The sequence below is a fragment of the Pagrus pagrus genome (assembly GCF_965226575.1).
Source record: "Pagrus pagrus genome assembly, chromosome: 22".
Classification (NCBI taxonomy): domain Eukaryota; kingdom Metazoa; phylum Chordata; class Actinopteri; order Spariformes; family Sparidae; genus Pagrus; species Pagrus pagrus.
The window spans coordinates 14,359,528-14,380,111 of NC_140204.1; the positions used below are offsets into that span (position 1 = coordinate 14,359,528).

Here is a 20,584-nt window from a genome sequence, read left to right on the forward strand (position 1 = left end):
GTGCCTGGGGAACCAGCGGAGGCTCTAGAAAGTTACTAACTCAAGATAAAACATGTTAATTAGCGTGCTTTTGAGGTGTTGGTTGTTGGATTTTGTTACCTTTGGACAGCTCCTCGCAGTTTTCAGTCTTTATACTCTACTCTTTATACTTTTCTGTCTCTGTTGTCAGAGTTTCTGTCTGATGAAGCTCAGGATAGACAAACGCAGCCAAAACAAGCTTTTCCTTGATTTTCTGGATTACCAAGGTGACAGTTGATGAGTCCCAACCAGTCTAATATGCGATTGGTTGCCTGAAATAGAGTAACAGTGACGCCACCGGCACCTTTTCTCTAGGCTGCAGCTCCTCGCTCCTTATTAGACACAACTGAAAAAAACATTGGAGCTCAGAGAAAAATGTCATGTGGACACGGGCCCTAAGCTTAGCTAACTGGCTGCTGGCTTTGACTATATATTTATTGTACAAACTTGATAGTGTTATCAATCTTCTTATCTAACTCTCTGCAAGAAAGCTATTAAGCCCATCTCACCAAACGTCCAACTATTCCTCTGAAAAGTAGACAGACATCTGTTAAACTTACTCGACAAAGATATCTTTCAATCTGGCATTTGAATCGCTTTTTTAAGTCTGACGGACTCTCTTAAGGCTTCAAGCGCTCATCCTCAAGTGCCGACTGAGAGCTTATTCAGTGAAACTAATAAATCACCGAGCAGTTACACAAACACCCATGAATAAATCCTGCGACAAAAAATGGCCATCATCTGGAAATCCTGCACACAGCTTTAACAAAATGCACTGCCGCCCCCGTCCCGCCTACTCTGTGCTCAGGCTCGCCCCCCACCCCCCACCAAAAAAACGGAAATGATGAATTTATAGTCTCCCTCCATGTATGCAAGAGCTTTGAAGACTATGCTGCAATGAAGCAGTATGCATTATGCATGAACCTTCTTTTGAACGCCATGCCGCGCCAAACGTAGTAATATTTTGTCTCCCCACCCCCCCCTCTGCTTTTTCCTCACTCAGCCCTTCCTTCCTAACTTACTGTACTCCTTTTCTTATTTGAGACACTTTGTTCCAGCACCGTCCATTGTGTCTTCATTTAATTCATTATTTCTTTTGTGCTTTACCGGCCCACCGTTGAATTGCAGCTGTGGTGAGGAGGAGGAAATGGAGAAAAGGGCAGTCCAATTCTAGGGAGAAAGACAAGTTGTAGCAAGGAAATACCCTGTCAAGATAAGACTAGCCTTTTATGTATGCCTTGTGAAACAGTGAAACAATATGCTTTGGTTTTGTGTTCGCATGTCTCCTTGCTCTTGTACGCAGTATCAAAAGAAGGAAGAGAGCCAGACACACAGAGTGCCTGTAGGTGTTTTCACATTTTGTGTTTTTATTCCAACTGTGTGCTTCTTTTACCTCATTTTAAGGACTAGCGTCTCCTTACACGTGCACCACATCATCAGTTTGTGTTACACACACTGCTAAACTCGGATAACAGTAAGGTAGATGAACTAAGGTGCCCCACGCTCCCTCTGCGGGCCATGTGGAGCCCCGCGTCACAACAGAGCGCAGCATGCAAACGGAAAGCAGGATGTTTGTTAATTATCCGGGCTTGCATCGGGGGCGCTCCACGCTGCCTTCTAAACCTCCCACGCATCGCTGGGCCTGCTGATTCAAGGTGGCAAGTCAATATCACGGCATATCTTAGACATACCACCAATTTGTATCTTATGTGTGTTTGTGTGTGTCTTCCTCAACAGAATGTCACCCGCATCAACGAGATCGTGAAGCAGGTGCTGCTGATATTCCCGCATTTCTGTCTGGGCAGAGGGCTGATTGACATGGCAAAGAACCAGGCAATGGACACCCTCTTCAGTAGTTTTGGTAAGAGGCATAACTGATCCATGAGAAAACAAATCCTTATTTTAGTTATTCATTATATTTGATATTGAGCACTAAGACTACATTGTCCTGGAACGAAAGAAAACATCTGCCAAGTGGGCAGAGTGAGATTATAGCATTTTCAGTAATACGCTACAAATGAACATGTTGAACCTTTCTCGACTCAAGCGACTGTGTTTTGATAACACAGCAGTAATGTTCCTCGTTTTAAGATATTAAATGACGCTGCAGCGTTTTCACAGAGTCTCTGACAGTAATCTGATTCTGAAATAGAGCTTTCAGTGTGATGTTAACAGAGTTTGAATGCGAAGGTCTGTACTTAAAGGTCCCCCGTGGAGTTTTCTCATAAACAAAAAATAGTTTTTTGTTTATATTCGATGTTACCCACGAGAAAACGCTTTCCATCAGGGAATATGCATCGATATTGCACCTTCGGGTAGTCTCTCATCATGTGTCCGATTATAGAGGGGCTGTGAGTTTTGCGTTCATTAGACTTTGATCAGGCGCAGTCATCTGTAGAGCTGCAGCAGAAGACCGGTTTCAAGGTGTGAACACTGGGATGCGATATTGAATTTAAGGTATTCGTGTTATTAGTTTATATCAAGTTTCACATCTGTCAGGACATCATATTTTGTGAAATTATATTAAAGCTTATGTTCAACCATAAGAAAAAAACCCTTCTGTATTCATTCCTTTAAGGGTAACAAATACTTAGAATCACAATAACAATTGTATAATACATTGAAACTGTGATGTTTTCTGAGATGGTTATTGTACTGTGAAATGCTGTTGCAACCCTATGCCCCTGCCTCAGTGGTTAGTATACAAGGATATACAAGGATAAATTAGGTCCATTTGTATCAATAACCATTCCCTCCTCCAATATAAACAGAAATGCATTAAAATACATGCTGCATGAACTCAAACAAGCACATTTTTAGCAGTATAGCAACCTCAGTTCTGCTGTGGTTGACTAGTAGTAGTTTTATTATTTTGCCCAGTTAATCTGTACCTCTTGAAAAGGATCTTCCAGTGGACCATCCCAATAAGATTTGGCATAATAATATGTTAATTCCACTAGAGGAGACACTTGATCTTCCCTGCAGTTTGGGGGAAAAAATGCATACATTGGTGTCATCAGTCAGCCCAAATTATTTGGGATATATTGGCATGTCGAGTAACGGCAAAATCCAAAATTGTGCCCACCTAATTTGCAAAGCCAATTTCTGAACACGTGCATTGTTTAAATGCACATTTACTTTTACTTACTTTACTTTTCTGCATTTCTAGGCTCATGACTATCACCCTAAGACCAGTCGAATAGTGTCAACACATTGCCAGGATTGTGTGTACTGCATGTATGCTTGTGCACAATCCTCCTACCCATGTGTTCAGCCCTGAAATAACTCTTAAACAACACGCCTTTCCTTTAAAGTCCCTCTCTACTACTTCATTGTAAATGCTAGTTCTTTATCCCACCAGTGTTTGACCCGTAATACAGCCCCCAAACCTCCTCCTGAGCTCTACACTCTACATGTGTTAAATTTAGATAGGAAAAAGGGAGACGAGGGGAACGGGGTTGAAGAGGTGGAGCCGGGAGGTTGAGGGGGCCATCAAGAGGCAAAGAGGCACATGAAAGAGGAAGAGGAGTCTTAGCCGTAGAGAGACGGAGCTGGAAATAGTGGTTTGAGGAATCATTTGTGGAGAGCAGGAAGAGAAAAGCAATCACAACCTAAAAGGGCTAGTGTGGAGAGGGGCTATTTACGAGAGAATGAGACTGAAAGCGCTTTCGTTTTTCTTGTCTCCCTACTCTGCCCCCTCGGGCTCAAGAGTTGAAGACACCGAGAGAGGTTGGAGAGGGAAAGAGAGGGAGAATTGACAATGATTAGAGTGGGGGGGGCTGTCAGCGGTTTACTTACATGTTCATTAGCCAAAGAGGCTTCAACATGAAAAGTGCAGGATATCAGTGATTTTCTCACATGGCACACTGTAGATGACAGCCATTTTTCTTTTTTTTAAGGCTAAGTGGCGTTTTAAACTGCTGGCTTTCACCAATGAATATGTCTCCAAAACACTTCAAAGAGCTGACAATTTCCTGCTCTCCACTAACTTTTGACAAAGATAAATTTGGCTGCCAATGAAAGAAAAAACACATCTGGTAATTCCTTTTTGTTTTGACGACGTTTCTGCAAAATCATCCCCTGAGCTTGTAGATAAGGGCTGGAAATTAACATCAAGCGACACACAGTCATAATGCATTTAATTGCTTACCTTTCCCTGTGTGTTGAATTGTTTATTACCGTTGATTTTCTGTTCCCACCTTTTTCTATCAGGGGAGAACCGCTTCAAGGACCCCCTCGGCTGGGACATGGTGGGAAAGAACCTTTGCGCCATGTTCATCGAGGGAATCGTCATGTTTTCCCTCACACTCCTCATCCAGTACAAGTTCTTCTGCAAACCAAGGTAAAAGCAGCTGTGGCCAGCTGTTATTTCAGAGGGAATTAACTTGTTATGGGACGAAAAAGTTTCTGACCACATGATCGTGTTTCTTACTTTTATATAGTTGTTGTCCATGTTTTTTCATCCAGTATCTGTTTCATTCAGACAAACCATTCCCTCCTATCCTCTCCCTTTTAAATCAATAATGCACTTTTTTTAGAAATACTCCCTTCTTTCTTTTTTTTGCTGCCATGGAAACTAATGCCTGCGGCCTCTCCTATTCTCCTACTTATGAAAATTGCAGAGATTGTTTCACCGAGCTTAAACTTTGACCGAGATAATGTGTCATGCGAGTTCATGTTAATTTTAATGAAGGGTGTTGTGCCAACTGTGGTTGACTCTTTCTGTCAGGCTTATTTCAGCGAAGTCATTATCTGCGGAGGAAGAGGAGGATATTGACGTTGCTCGGGAACGCGGGCGGGTGTACGAAGGCAGGGCCCAGAATAACCTTTTGAAGATCTGCGACCTCACTAAGGTATTGTGCAAAGTATATCTTAGCTCCTGCTGAAGTGCTGCTCTGATAATGATACACTTTTCCCACTTTGTTATTCAGTCGATTCTTTTGTGTTTTTTTGGGTCAGACGTTGATTGATTGCTTTATTTGTTTTTATGCTCTTAATCTTGTGTATCAAGTGGGATATTTTTTTAATTGTTTATGGCAACAAGTCCAACACAGAGAGTCTCTTCCCTCAGGCCATCAGGATGGTGAACTCTACCCTCTGACCTTTGCATATCCTTGACCTTGTCTTGCCCTCTTGTGAATCCTTTGCTCTGCACTGCACATATGCAACCTACACATCAGGTCAATGTACACTTGAGCATTTGAATTTCATTTTATCTTTCCATTCTATTATTTACATATGTATTTGTAATCTTATTCCAGTTTATTACACACCATCCCTTTTTAGTGCAGTAAAGAAGACAAAAGGAGACCACAACAGAGATTTTTGTCCTGCATTTAAATTAAATATATAGTTTTGAAGAAGTAACTCAACTTAGAATTGTAATATTTACACTATTAATGTGGTAATAATACAAACTCAGAAATATTTTTCTTCCATAACTGAATAAAAAAGCTGTTCTCAGAGGAAAATAAGGTCCCCAGAATGTGTTTGAAGCTAGAAAGGTGGCAGGGTCCGCCACATATAAACAAAGTAATGATATTGTATTGTTTCTTTAAAAACAAAGCAAGTTTGTTTGTTTAGGCCTAAAATTTAGTCAATGAACATTTTTCTCTTCTGAGTAAAGTGTCTTTCCCAAAACTACATAGTGCACCTTTAACTTCTCCGGTCTGGTGTAATTTAATTCTTTTTCAACATTACACATTAATAATCTACCCTATTTAAATGTAGACACTTTTTGAATTATAGTAATCTACTTCATGTGTGAGAGTGGGAGGAGTTTTTCTCCACTTGCATCTGCGTTGTTCACTTTGCAAGGCAAATAGGAAAGAGATTACTGCTCTGCAGCAGTGAACATTCACAAACATCATAAGTGGGCATGAACCAAACAAGATTGCATTTTTAAGGGGTGTAAAGGTCTGCGCTCCCATACAGCCCCGGCCGTTCCCTCCTTTTGCAGCAGGTGAAGTTGAGCGTGCTGTGACGGTGCATGCCTCGACACCGCCGATATTAACACTTCTTCGGCGGCAGATGTTCCCTCCCCGCGGGCGGCGCAGCAGCAGGAAGTGTCGCCACAGCAGCCGGCTTTGCTGCTCCAATGCCAACAGCTGGACGATCTAACAGCCTTTCGCTTCTTACCAAGCTTCCTCACGCCTTCACTCCCTCGCTCTTCCTCAGTCTCACTGTACTTAATCTCTCGCTCATTGCTCACGGACACAGCCGTGCGCCACACTCCCCGGGGTAATTAACGAACAAGTGCTGGGTAAAACAGTTGGGTGGGTAATGTATTACAAGGTGAAACGGCATGGAGAGAAGTGTTACCCCAAAACTTGTTGAGATAACTTCTCAAAAGCAAAACTTGTGAAAGCACTTCATCTCTACTGTAAATACATTTTAAAACAAAGGCAAACACTTTAGGGATATTAGATTAGATTTGATTAAGCTTGTCCGCTGTTGACAAGCAGCCATCGTTCATACGCACCTTCATGGTTGACGATATTTCTCTGAGATGAGACACAGTGGCCCATCACCGCACAGAAACAGCAGCGCAACGGCAGAAGGCATCAGGATTCTTCCTGCACTGCCCTCATTGACTCCCACCACAGCTGTGCCCCATCCATTTGGGGGTGTAGATAACAAATTGATCAATGAGCGCATGGCTTCGGTGGCCATGCGCCACAGGCTGAGCCCTGTCATAAATCTAAGCATGCCTCTGAAGCGATCGACAGGCCATCAATCATGTGTCAGATTCCCGCTCCTCCCCTTCCTTTTCCCGCTGCTTTAAACAGGAGCGTTTTGCTATGCGCCCCACCGGCTAGCCTCCACTTAGCTGCTGCATTAGCATCTGCACCTTAATCGATGGGGACTGTAATGGAAGTGTGTCCGTCTGTGAGGCCCGGTGCTGTCAGTTCAACCTTCCAGTCACTCACTAAGTTGACAGTGAAAGTTTTGAAGAACCTTGTGACAGCTGTTTGGATTTAGCAGACTAATGAGAGATGAGTGGCACCTTGGCATATACAAGTATGCTCATGTGGTGATATGCACTCTAGGCAGATGAGAGGTTCAGATGAGACTTGTTTGACAAAAGGTCTGCGTTGTATGTTTACAGAAAGGCTGACTACATCCAACACATTTTTTTTAATTATTTCTTTTTTGTTACAAAATGGCCTTGAATAACAGCCAAGCCCAGTTTTTTTCATTTTCCCCCTAAAAAATCTGTTTATTTGGTGATTTCTTTCTTTCACCGGGATTTTTACTTTCTTGCTCACACAAGGTAATTTTTTTTTCTATTGTATTTTTTCATTTCACTCTCTTATCAAAATATTATAAATCCCTGTGGGCAATGTTTCCAAACAAGGGGTACTTCTGCAGTTGCCACGGGTTCTTGGAAAGCTTGTGGAGTGACAGTAAAAATTACATTATTTGGTGAAAAAGGAAAAATACACATCCAAATATTTGTATGTAGGAGGAAAATAAGCACACAAGTGATTACACATTGGTGTGAAGGTTACCTTCTACTGTATTTATTCCCATAATAACTAACAAACTACTACACTATGAGGACACACTCAATCAGAATCAATGTAACAACTTAAAGGTGCAATATGTAAGAATCAGCCACCTGTCGCATTCATACTGAAAACAAATAGGGGGCAGCGTATCACCAGAGTAACCTACTAACTGTAGCTGCTGATTAGCCCAGTAAACTGTACAGCCCACCTCCAGAGGCCTGAACTAAAATATCTGACCAACACCTCAAAGTATAAAGTGGCATTACCAGACAGGATGGCCAGGAGCTAGCTTGTTAGCTTGTTAGCTTGCTCACTTGCGTAGATGTCTCTGACATCACATCAAAACTGTATGTCCTGTATTGCCTATTCTTTAAATGATTCTAGGTAATTCTTTAGTGTTTCTTAAATTCTTTCATATTGCGCCTTTAAGATCACATGCTTCAACTAGAATGGCACTCGGTCGAGCACATACCTCAGCAAAGACCCAACGGTTCCCTTTTGTACTCACTTATAGATAACAGCCACCTAAATACATCAGATTTTTTTTTATTTTTCATCAAGATCCATGCATTATTCCCTGAGCAATTAACCAAAAATCACGCAGAGGTAATTAGGATTGTGTGAAAACTGGTGACCATAAATTTTAGGTCCTGCCTCTGCCACATGGAATTAGTACTTGACCAAAGCTATTGAAATAACAAGAAAGAAAAGAGAGCCACAGCCGAAACCTTGACAATTTAAGTGTAGACTGTGTTAACAAAATATTATAACAATATCCACTTTTATGCCATCACCAGTGTTAACACTGGTGATGGCACATCAGACAAAATATTTCTAAACCAATGCTTTAGGTGCCTCATGATGGAATGAATGGACCATATATTGGAGAATCCTTTATAATAAAGCAGCGTCAGGGTCATGGTTTACTACCTGAGCTGTGGCATTCAGCTTTTGAAGCTTGTGATTTTCCAGCCTAAATCTATATTTTAGGTTTGCACAACTGTCGCCACCACTTTCTCTCAACTGTCTCATCTGATTAGACGTCTGCCTGCTTATCATGACAGCTGCCATGGTGCCCGAGTCAGAGGGGAATTATCCTTTAATTGCCTTCCTCCTTACATGTATCTGCTGCTTTGATGTAGCTTTAGCACTGCAAACTATCACTAAAAAGTGGTACGTGTAATCCAGGTTGATAAGTAGTGAGTGCAGCTGCCAGATGGCACTGGAAGAATGACAGATCTCTGCAACTCCTGCTTTTATCAAACGCTTTTGATGTGCCAACTGTGAAATAAATGCAATGTCATTGTTTGTCAGGCTTGAAGTGGCAGTTCTAAATTTATATTTGCCTGGTAGCATTCTGAATGCAGCTGGGAGAGGTGACTGTTTACAATGGTGAGTATTCGGTGAAGAGATTCTATAAGGGAAATGTGTTCCTTCATACGGAGAAACGTATGCTGTCACTTCTCTGTTTTAATGAACGCTCGTTGTTTCGGGATCTGACTCCGGTACACACGTAAACATTCACAGCGTTCATCGAGAAAAACTTTTAAAAACGGGGGGGGAAAAAGGCAACAGTAGTCACTTTGCACAACTCAGAGGGGCACAGTTTGTCCTTGATTCTGAATGGCAAATGTCTTTACTGTCACACTCAGCAACAACAACAAAGGCCTTGTCTTGTCTTTCCGTGCTAAAGCAAGACAACGCTGTGTTCAAACCACTTTGAAAACATATCAAACCCGAACATAGTCTTGGATGTGGAAAAAGCACCTCATGCACTAAAATGTTTCTTTTACACTAAATTTTAAAGTTTGTTCCCTTCAAGTGGGTGGTTTCTTTACCTCCTCCGGTGAAACTCTCAGACGATGCAGACTTTAATGTAAATGTGCGTGGATGAGGCTGGTCAGTGGGGGAGGATGTTGGATGCAGCATGGAAATTCTTTTCAAGTGAGATGTGAAAAATATCAATCACCTTCTCGTTTCCAGTTTCATTCTCTTCTTTGTCCTGAGAGATGGCATTCTGCATCTCGTGGGGTCTGGCTCTCTGTTTGAACCATGGCTGGAGCTTTAAGGTGGCAGTGTCGGCATACAGTCTGTCATTTTAACACGAGTTAATTATCTTGACGGCTATCAATTGCATTGCCTTTAAAATTCAAAATGTATCCTCGTAAGTCACGCCAAAAATTTTATCAGCCTCTTTTGTATTTCTGTTAATGCTGACGTTGCTAACGTCATTTGCTGAGTGGCACTTAACAATACATTTAAAAAAAATAATGGTTCCAATGAGCAGCGTGAGTCATAACTGTATTCCTCTTGGTTTTTGAACATTTTAGCTTCTTTCAGCTCATTGTTTTTGGTGTTTTGATTCACTTTTATTACTGTCGTTCAGTACTGCTGTTTTCAGCAAAAAGTATCCAGACATAGTGGCGTATTTAGTAGCTAATGAGCCAGATATGCCCTTCAGGAGTTGGTGGAGACCATAACAGAGCTAAAAAAGGAGAGTTAGATAAACAGTAACACATCAAGCAGACACAGAGCAACGTTAACATTAAAAACCAATGCTAATAGGAAAGTGTTTGCAAACATGTTCTCCGTAACAACTGTGGTCAGTGCTTTGACAAAACTGCGGTAACATGCAATTTTAACATGCTAAGTGTAGACTTGCTAACATTACATTAGCATTGCAATCTTTGTAGCTTTTGACTTTCATCATGTCCATACAAATTCCCTCACCATGTTTATTAGATTTCCTAAAGATGAGGACCAGCATGCCTCGAGACACACTAAATGCAGCCGAGTCTAAAGTTGGAGTCCAAACATGAAATACTGGGGGACTTGTTTGGTGTTGAAGGTTATTGAGGGTACTGAAGTGGCACTCACAGTGGAGACAGATTTCCTCATGAATACTGTCACTGCAGTCACAAATATTAATGCTCATGTCCTCCTCTTCTCCCCCTCTGTGCAAGTGTCTAACTTTTTTTTTTAGTACCTTTTCCCATCTGGCTCGCTCTAAATGTTGCAAATTAGCCCTCCTTGTTAAAATGTGTTTCCTTCACTTTCTCTCTCTCCCGCCTACTTTTCTCCACCTGTGTCTATCATCTCCACTCTTCCCTGCTGCTCTGGTCTATCGCTCCATATTTTCTCATGCTATCCTCTCTGCTATCTTTCTCACTGTCTGCTCCCCACCCTCCCCTGCCACCCGCCTTCTCTCCCTCTTTCTCTCTCCTTCTCTGGCTGGCTGGTTGATTCATTTTATTGTCTGCTCTCCACAGGTATACCCTCGGAAGAGCACTCCTGCTGTGGACAGGCTATGTGTGGGCGTACCTGCTGCAGAGGTGAGCCAAATGCTGCTAAATAACACAAGCACCTTTTCAAGCCTATAGTCCGTTTGCTTTTATCCATGTTAGAGGAGTTTCTAGAGGTCCGTCATTTGGTTTACTTTTTAAAATTAACAAGCAAACCCTATTTCCCTATTTCTCTGCTGCTAATGAAACCATTTGGATATTAATTGACTGAATGAAACGCATTCAACTAAAATTTCAATGTTAATGATAATATTTACCAAATATTGACACACAAGAGCAAGGAGGAATGAGCAGCGATTCTCTCTCTGGGCTTTGATTTTCAGTTTTTCTTTCTTGAAGATTCGAATTGGCTCTGTCGAATCAAAACATCTTCCAAACGCTGCTCAGAGGAGGCGTTAGGAGGGACACTAATCTCCTTATCAGGCTTGTTTCCTGCCATTATGCTACTGCCAAGCACGCGTGTGCTGAAAAACACACAAGCATGCTAGTGGTAGAGCATTGCTAGAGCAACCCAGTCTGAAGCGAAGGTGCGTGGAGCCAGTGATGTTTAGATCAGTAGATTTGCAGTGGGAAACTGAATCAACAAAATGTAACAAATTGAACTTTTACACAGTTTTGGTTAAAGAAACGTGGGTGTAAAATTGAAGTGAAGCATCCTCGTTATGCAATAAACATCCCCATACACACACTCACTATCACACGCGCACTGTACCGCTGGCAGCCTGATTTAAACATAATCTCAAATGCTGAGAGGGACTCGTACTAGGTAGGCTTTCAGGCGGTATCCATCCACCCTGCCACTGTTTACCCAAAGCCCAATGTAAATGCCAGCAGAATATTGCCATTCACAGGGTTCTGCTGATCACACACTGCATTTCCATGCATTATTTACATCAAGCTTAGCCCTCCTCTATGCATTCACAAGCACAGGTCACAAACAAGCGGGGATCAATGAATGACAGAAATCAAATATTTATGCCGGAGCACCTAAGGCGGGGTCATGTGACCGCCGGGGCTCCGCAGAGACAACTTCCTGCCACCTGCCCTCCAGAGGGACAGAAAATCAGCAGCATCAAGGAGGAAAGACAGGGTAGTGTTTGTTGTAGAAATGTACAGAGGCATGAAGAAATGCTGGTGGGAACAGTCAGAGTTTTTACAGTTTGTCGCCGCGCGCCTGCCGTGTTGATTTAGTGTTTGTTATTTTGTTTGTGCACAGAAAAATATCAATTTGTTATTTTGCTAAACACTGAAGCAGTTGTGCATACTCTATAGACTGTAGTTTCAATTGTATGTAGTAAGCAAATACTTACACAGTCTGTAGATAAACTTCATTCAAGTGGTTAATGTGTATTTATTCAAAAGAAAACTCGTCGACGTACAGAATATTTGAAATGGCATCCAGTACGTCTGTTTTCCAATGAGGCTTGTATCTACAAAACACTGTTTTCCTAACGGAGTCCGCCCTCCCCGTTGTGTCCATCAGTGTTTCGGGTTGCTGGGAATCAACGGGGCCGGGAAAACCACCACGTTCAAGATGCTGACAGGAGACATCCCAGTCTCCAGTGGAGAGGCCTTCCTAAATGGATACAGGTGAGGCATCAACTCCCACTAGTGCACCAAGTAACTCATCATAATTAGCCACCCAAGATGGTCTGCTCAGAAGGGGATCGAGCTGGAGTGGGTTTTTTTATTTTTTTATTTTATAGCTCACACCCATTCCCAGCTCCTGTGTAACACAGCTTTCTATTTCTCTATCTCTCTTACCTTCAGTCTTTTGTTTTTTGTTGGCTAGGTAGTTTCGATATCTCTTATATATTCTGCCGTCTCTGCCTTCTCAACTCTGGTTCTCTCTCATGTCTCCTCACTGCGATATTCTCAGAAAAGCTGAACACTCTGCTCTCGCTTTTTCCTCCTGCCTCTTGCACATATTTCATTCCTTTTCACATCATCAGCCTGTGTCTTGCTCTGTTTTTTTGTCTCCGCCGTGCAAAATCAGTCAGGAGAAATCTTTGTACATGCCAAAAAAGTACCTCGACGCCAGCAATATGAGACTCAAGCACTTGAGCAAAGGAAGGCTTGCTCTTCCTTATTTTTAGGAACAAACAACAAGGCAGCACAGCTGAGTATCGTTGAGCGTAAGCAGCGGTTGGTTTTGCATCACAACGGTTGCTATAGGTGTTCATTTATACGTCCTGTAGTTGTGTTGAACAAAGAAAGAGAGCTGAATAGATTACGGCCGAACACAACAGTGTTAATCCTGATTAATGTGGGTAACAGAGATCAAAGAAAAGTCCCAGAGACCTTAAGGGGAAACAAAAAGTGAAAAGAGAGAAAAACAGCTGTAAGTACGCCCACACTCAGCTCATTACGCTTTCTGGGCATTGGCAAGAAAAATGATCATCATAAAGGAGAGACGGCATCGCTTGAATGGAAGTCCTCTCCTGACAACTGTCTTTCTTATGTGCGGTTGTGTCCTCTCAATGCTCACAAGGAATAGCTGGCAAAAGCTAGCCTGCTAACTTAGCAGTCTTCATGCTCAGCTAAGCATCTTTCTCTTGGCAAGAAAGCGAAGACCACTCAGAAAATAAAAGCTTTCAGAACAAAACAATGTTCTGGCAAATTTACCATGTATGTAGCTTCTTTCTTCAGTGAAATGAAAATGTTTTTGTTTGGATCTGTTCACTGTTTTCATAAACATTTCCGCACAATATGAATGTTTGTGTTTATCAGCAATATTAAAGGGTAATTCTTAGTTTTGTATGCGGTGGCAGAATCTGCCCAGCTGTTGCCAGCAAGCTAAAAAGGTGAAACTACTTAAAAAGCTGTGTTGGGACATAAACAGCCTGAACTATCCAAAGGCTGTTTAACCAACGGTTATCATGAGCCTTTAACAGAGGTAAAACAAAACAACCGCAATATCAGATCAGTTAAGCTTTAAGTTCACTACGGCCGCCGAGCAGCCTCTAGACACATCAGAACACATTCAGCCTCCCTCAGGTTGACAATCGCGCCAGGAAAATAACATTTGAAGGGAAAAAATGGATCCAATATTATCTTGAAAACAACACAAACAAAGCAGCTGTAAAAAGAAGGAAGAAAATCAGCTGTAACATTTGTCGCCTGCAGGTGGTGAAAGTATTTATATTATAGTTTGTGCACATATTATTAACCCTCTGGTCTGAGGATGTATTGCAGTGCAGTGATGGCAGCTGTTGAAAATACAAACGAAACACGTGCCTGTCCTCCACAGAAGCCTTTAATTACAAGCAATAGTCTAAGTCATTGTTGTTTTTTTAAACGTTCAGAAAATGGCCCCTATAATAGTGTGTAATTCCGCATAACATTCAACAACTTTCTTGAAAACACAAGTACAGAGTGTGAAATGAACCACTCTTAATGCTCTACGTTATTTTGGGAAGAGTTTCAAAGAGAATCAAAGGCCTTGACTGGCTCAGCTCTGATTTTCTCTTTCTTCTCCTTGAAAAACATAACATAAATGAGTTGTATGTTTCTTGTTCTCATTATGTTTGATATCATATTCTCTGTGTTGCTAAGGCATTTAATCTCATCCCTAGATCTGTGATCTTAAACGTATAATGGCGTCCATGTCAAATCTCCAATATGTCCTCTTCTCCCAGCATACGAACAGAAATGAGGAACGTGCACCAGAACCTGGGCTACTGTCCCCAGTTTGATGCTATCGATGAGCTGCTGACCGGAAAAGAACATCTGGAGTTTTACGCCAGGTTACGAGGGGTACCAGAGAAAGAGGTCTCCATGGTAACCATTGCATCTCTTACTGCTTGTCCTTGCACATTTAAAAGATGTGTTAACTAATTGTTTTACTCAAGGCTGTCATTTAGAGGCACTCTATCTTCAACACAAAAAGTAGATTAGTTGTCGAACTTTTTCAACTGTGCTACTACTTCAAGACATGTCTATTTCCTTCCAGAATGTTTATATTTTATTTTTTTCCATCAAAATACTTTTCGGCCAGAATGCATGTAGGGCAAGCTGAAGGTACATGTCGGTGTGATAGATAACCTCAATGGGAAAAGCCATACATAATGAAAAATGGCCGGTGGTAGAAAAGCAGCAGCTGTGGGTTATGGCTCTACATTATTCACCATGCCCAGTGGTGTGGCCGGCCCTGTGCGGCCTCCCTGCACTCCTTCTCACACCGCCCACTTCTACAACAGTGAGATCAAAAGAGGAAGAGGCTGGCGGCGACCATAGGCCTCAGACCTTGCGCCAGGGCTTTGATCTCTTAGCTGCAGCATAAATGGACCCAGTTCTGCGCTGCTAGCATAACTCTAACAAATTTTACTGCAGCCCATTGTGATATGCCTTTTTTTTGGGGCGTCAAATCTCGATCCAGATTGAGCCCTTGTGTAGCTGTATTTGCATATTCGGTAAACAAAATGTCTACACGTATGTTCTGGAAAGGCACTGGAAGTGAAATGCGGCTCTAACAGCTTGCTAAACATCTCTTTTTGATGTTGTGCACTTCGGAGACAATCCCAATTGGCGCCGTTTGAGGAGATGTTGCTTAAATAGCAAGGAGAAGAGTAAAGCACCTCGGCAGGCTATGATTAAGGTCTAACAGTGAAGCCGGCTGTCATGCCTTGTCCTTGAAAGCCGCAGAGCATAAATACATTGGAGATCCAAGCCAAAATATCATCCATCACGAAGCGTCTGATGATGCAAACACTCCTCTTGACACCGTAATGGGTTTGGTCACTTTGATATCTCTCTTCAAAAGGTGGCCGAGTGGGGGATCCAGAAGTTGGGGCTGGTCAAATACTCCAACAAGTCAGCAGGAACCTACAGCGGCGGGAACAAACGCAAACTCTCGACAGCGATAGCCCTGATCGGCTGTCCTCCTGTGATTTTCCTGGTGAGATATGCTGCTCTTGATGTGTTGTACATGGTGAAAATGTGATACGATGCTGTTTCATTAAGACTTAAGGGTGTAATACTTTAAATCAATATTGATGCTGTGCAGATGTTTTGGATTACAGCAGATCAGTTCTTTTTATGTTTACAAGCACACAGAGACTCGACTGTGGTAGGAAGACGAGCGAGTGTAGGAATTCAGGGTACGCTTTCAACAGGTTCAGATCAATCTGGTTAAAAACCTCACTGAATTTCCCAAAGGATTACAAGTACATGACTTGTGGATGAGAGGGGTCACTCACTGGCCATTTCCTGATTATTCTTTTTAATTTTCAAAGGCCAATTCCTTGAAAACACAGAGCACACAGAACCCTACTTATACAAAGAAAATTCTCATTCATGAGTACTTAAAACTGAGCACAAAAGCATTTTCTCACTGATGGAAGAATTAATGACCGCCTGACTCAGAATACACTGCGTCACATGCTTCCGTGAAGTGGCTTTAATGTGCATTATGAAGTTGTGGCTGTGCTATTATGAAGGACAAACTTCAATGACCTTAAATCACACTGTGGGCTCCTTAAGGCGGCTCACCAAAGTCAACGTTTTCATTAAGATTATTGCAATTTCTACCTGTTATCCTGTGCCCCACACACAAAATCACATGATCTAATAAAGCAGAAATATTATATGACATACATTTTACTGCCGGCTCATGCTGTATAATTTGCTACCTGTAAACTGTAATAAACGCATTACTTTGCATGATTTAAAGCAATCCATCAGATTATGCTGCTAATAACAATTTAATGAGTAATCACTCAGGTAATGAGTAATCCATAATAAATTACATTGACAGAATAATCTCTCCAACCGTTTCTGTTTTCTGGCTCAGTGCTGCTCATCCCATCGAGCTGCTCTCTCCCAAACCTACTTATTAACTCGCCCGAGCCAAGCTAGCCTTCACTTTGAGGCAGTGGGATAATGTGTTGTCAGTGTCTGTGTCAGTTTCAGTATTGTGTGCAAGCCCAGGGAGTCCAGGCGGGCCTTGAGGCAGTGCCATGTCGGGCTGCACAGGGACACATTGGGCACGGTGATGGAAATACCCCTTGGGATTTGTAGGACTCTGCTAGTGAGGGAGAAGCAGGCCTGGAACGAAAACCAGCCAATGGACTGAGTACTGTCACTCTCTAATCATGCATGGACAGACTAGCCCCGAGGAGAAAAGACACAGCAAGTCACTGAGGCCCTGTGTGTGTGTGTGTGTTGCACTGTGTGCGAATGCTGGAGAAGGCTTCAGTATGTGTCTCCATTATGTGTAAATGGGTACACTCAGAGTTCACCCAGACCTTACCTGTGTCTAGCACCCAAAACGCCTCTTTTTGCCTTTTAGTTATGTGTTCATGTACAAAAATGGGTGACAAATTGAAGGAAAAATCACCATGAACAGCTTTGGACAATTCTCTTGGCCTTTATTGGACGCATGGAACACCATCGTGCCAAAAAATGTTGCTTTTCTCATTGTTTTGATGATGATGTTGGAGAGCGCACTCACATGTTAGTCAAAAAATTCATAGATATTTAATTGGGTTGAGATGTGAGACCTGCTTTATGTTGCATTGGACATTTTTTCACTCATTAATTCAGGTTTTTCCTTTTATTTGTCACCCACCTCACACACGTCTTTAAATCTTCTGCTAAAAGTACATTTGTGTAACCGTGGCATCCTACATTTTCAAACAGTGTGCTGAGGCGGAGAATAATCAAAACGTTTCTTATTGCAGGATGAGCCCACCACTGGGATGGACCCCAAAGCCCGGCGTTTCCTGTGGGACTGCATCCTGAGTATCATCAAAGAAGGACGTTCAGTCATTCTCACATCACACAGGTGCAAAATCACTCTTTATCTATTGATTTTCCCTGATGGATTCGCCCGCTAAGATGCTGTCCAAATATTGGGACTCCTCACCAGGGAGAGCAGATCAACCGTATTTGTCCATAAAACAAATGTGAGCTGTAAATATTGTAATTATAATTGATCTGAGTTGGACTTAAGTTGAAAGGTATTGTTTCCGGCGCGGCTGCCAGAAACACACTGGCTGCGATAAAGCTTTCATGAAGCGCGAGGGCATATTGACTGACTGGCGCTTTTTTTTTTTTTCTGCCACGAAAAGAGAAACTGTCAATATCAGTGCTGGAGTCTTTTCATTATCCAAGAGTTCCTGGAGCAAAGTTAGCTCCCCCGACTTTTTTTTCTTCTGTAACGTTGGCCAGTTTTGGTCACGGTTAGATGGAATGCCTCATTTTTCGTGAAACTTAAAACTTGATGGAGTCGATATGGACCATTTAACAATGCACATGTCTATTCATTTCACCATTTCCCAAATTGCCTGGGTTTTTGAATCATTCCTGCTCCTGGCACTGCAGGTGAATAATCTGCGCTGCTGTTTCCTCTGGAATATATTATCCTCATTACACTTGTTGCCTTCATGGGGAAATAAAAGCGTTTGTTGTCGTCCCAGGCAATGTGGCTGAGCTGCATCCAATCGTCCATGGCGTGACCAGGTGGTAGTGTTTTGTTAAGTGGCAGATTCACCAGGTTTTACAAAGTCATAATCCTAATTGCACCATTCCTCAGAAAGGCTTCACAGGTTTTGCCTCAACTACAAATGACTCCTGCTCCGGCCCAACACTGAAAGAGAAAAAATGAGATAATAAGAACTACAGATGGTCTCTTCCTCTCTCTCTAATTCCCAAATTAGTCGTCCATTTAAGGTGTCAGAGTGGACATGCAAAAATTTCATTTTTGGTCAGAAATGTGAGTTGATAAGGTCGAAAATTTAGTTCTACCTTGTATGAAAAACCATCTGTGATCAATGCTTTAGCCTTGAGTACAGCGCATTTTCGCAGTTGACTGAGAAATACAAAAATACCCCCATTATACAAAAGAGACCAATTTTAAGATGTTGTTTTTCCTGCAAAAGAAGCCTCTCACACATCTGCTATTATTGCTGCTTTTCATTTATCCTGCAACATCTGTCCACTCTTCTTCAATAGTATGGAGGAGTGCGAGGCACTGTGCACGCGCATGGCCATCATGGTGAACGGCCGTTTCAAGTGTTTGGGGAGCATCCAGCATCTGAAGAGCAGGTAAAGAACCTTGTTTTTTTATTTACTGCCAAGTGTGGTAGACCAAGAGTAGAATAAAAAAAAATCTTTGAAGCTCCTTGAAATGAGATGAAAGAAATCCCATTCTCCCACTGAGCTGTTCTGTTATTTATACTGTGTATATATAAATAACACGGGACAATGAAGTGTATAATGGTAATAAAAGAAAATTATTCCAGTATTTCAGGGAAGTAAAGAAAAGAATGCATATTTTTCTTTTATCATTTATTGCTGCAGCTATGAAGGACTACATGAGATACACAGAGGACATGATTTATCAAAAAGTATGCAACACCAATATAACCTCACATAAACTCCACAATGTCAGCATTCTTAAAGGAATACTTCAAAATTGTGATTTATATACTTATTTGCTCTTTTGCCAAGAAATGAAAATAGTGGTATCACTCTCACATCTGTCCTTTAAGTACAAGGCAACACCCAGAAGCTAATTAGCTTAGCTTGCCATCAAGTCTCAAAAAAGAAGAGAAGAGGTAGCCCTGCATGTTTTTCCACTTTGGTTTTCAATTGATTGAATGAACAGCATATAACAGTCGCATTTCAAAGAAGTAACCGTTCCTTCACCCTTTTGTTGTCTGCATTTTCATCTCGGTCTGAAGGCCTGCGAAGATTCAGCAAATTAGTCTGCTAACGTATGAAAAAGGTTTCCATTTTTGCGTGGGACTATCCAATGACGACACCATATAATAAAACTTGTTCTTCTGTAACTCCATGTCGAAGTAAAATGAGCAACAAACAAACAGTTTGACTTAAAATGGTGGCTAAAATAAAATGGTGCAAGCACTCAACCAATCAGAAACGTTGAGCACAGTACTACCCACGGTGAGCAGGGGCTTTTTTTAGCAATGAAAGGCTGCCTGAGGCTAATCAGAGTGCTGTAGAGGTGCTGAAAGGTTGATTTTGTTTACTTTGGACTGAGCCAGGCTATTAAGCTAAGCTAAAATACCAGTTGCTTGTTTTAACTTTAAATGTACAAACATGAGAGTAGTATCAGTCTCAGTCTCGGCACAATAAAACAAAGTGTGTTTTTCCCAAAATGTGAAGCTATTCCTTTGATTTACTGTGCATCTCTCCTTTCTGTCTGCTTTTAAGATTCAGAGGCTTTTTAGCAATCACGTATTCATTTGTTTGGCTTACCAGGAAGCTTCTCGTCATAATAAACCCACATATATCCCTCATATATGTTGGTGCACTAAGCTTAAGAAGTTTTTGTAGTTGAGACTCCTCAACGTGATTGTATTGATTTTACATGAAGTGATCCCTATATGGGGGAAATGTGCAGACAGTCAGGTCTGTGAACATCACGTTAGTGTCCCAAGTCCTCCACCATTATCTCAGTTTCCCATTTGTTTCTCTGCAGACCTATAAATTCTATTCCCACCATCCCTGTCCTTATGCACACCCTTAATAGGCTTTGTACATGTCTCCTAATGCGTTTTGTTACCTCTCCATGGCAGATATCCCCTGTCCTTAACTCTCAGTGCTTTGGTCCGCTCTCTGATATTCTTCTGACATTTCCCAAGGCCAGCACTTATGCCCCGAGCCCTGCATGTATCAGTGAAGCCCATCCATTACGGTAGGTACAGTCTGGTGACATTATTGCCACTCCACTGTGCGATCTTGTAAGAGGAAGGACACTCCACACAGACAAAAGAGCTACACACACGG

The 20,584-nt window shown here is 41.9% G+C and overlaps 1 protein-coding gene across 7 annotated transcripts in view; it reads left to right on the plus strand.

Moving 5' to 3' along the window:
• The window catches only part of LOC311252029 (phospholipid-transporting ATPase ABCA1), a 175,409-nt gene that overhangs the window by 136,913 nt on the left and 17,912 nt on the right, over positions 1-20,584 (plus strand). For all 7 annotated transcript variants that reach the window (XM_084344780.1, XM_084344779.1, XM_084344784.1 and 4 more), the window contains 9 exons: positions 1,756-1,879; positions 4,231-4,360; positions 4,748-4,871; positions 10,799-10,861; positions 12,315-12,421; positions 14,470-14,611; positions 15,594-15,728; positions 17,512-17,615; positions 18,785-18,877. In XM_084344780.1, the coding sequence (XP_084200906.1) occupies positions 1,756-1,879; positions 4,231-4,360; positions 4,748-4,871; positions 10,799-10,861; positions 12,315-12,421; positions 14,470-14,611; positions 15,594-15,728; positions 17,512-17,615; positions 18,785-18,877 (1,022 nt within the window). The remainder of the gene's footprint in view (positions 1-1,755; positions 1,880-4,230; positions 4,361-4,747; positions 4,872-10,798; positions 10,862-12,314; positions 12,422-14,469; positions 14,612-15,593; positions 15,729-17,511; positions 17,616-18,784; positions 18,878-20,584) is intronic.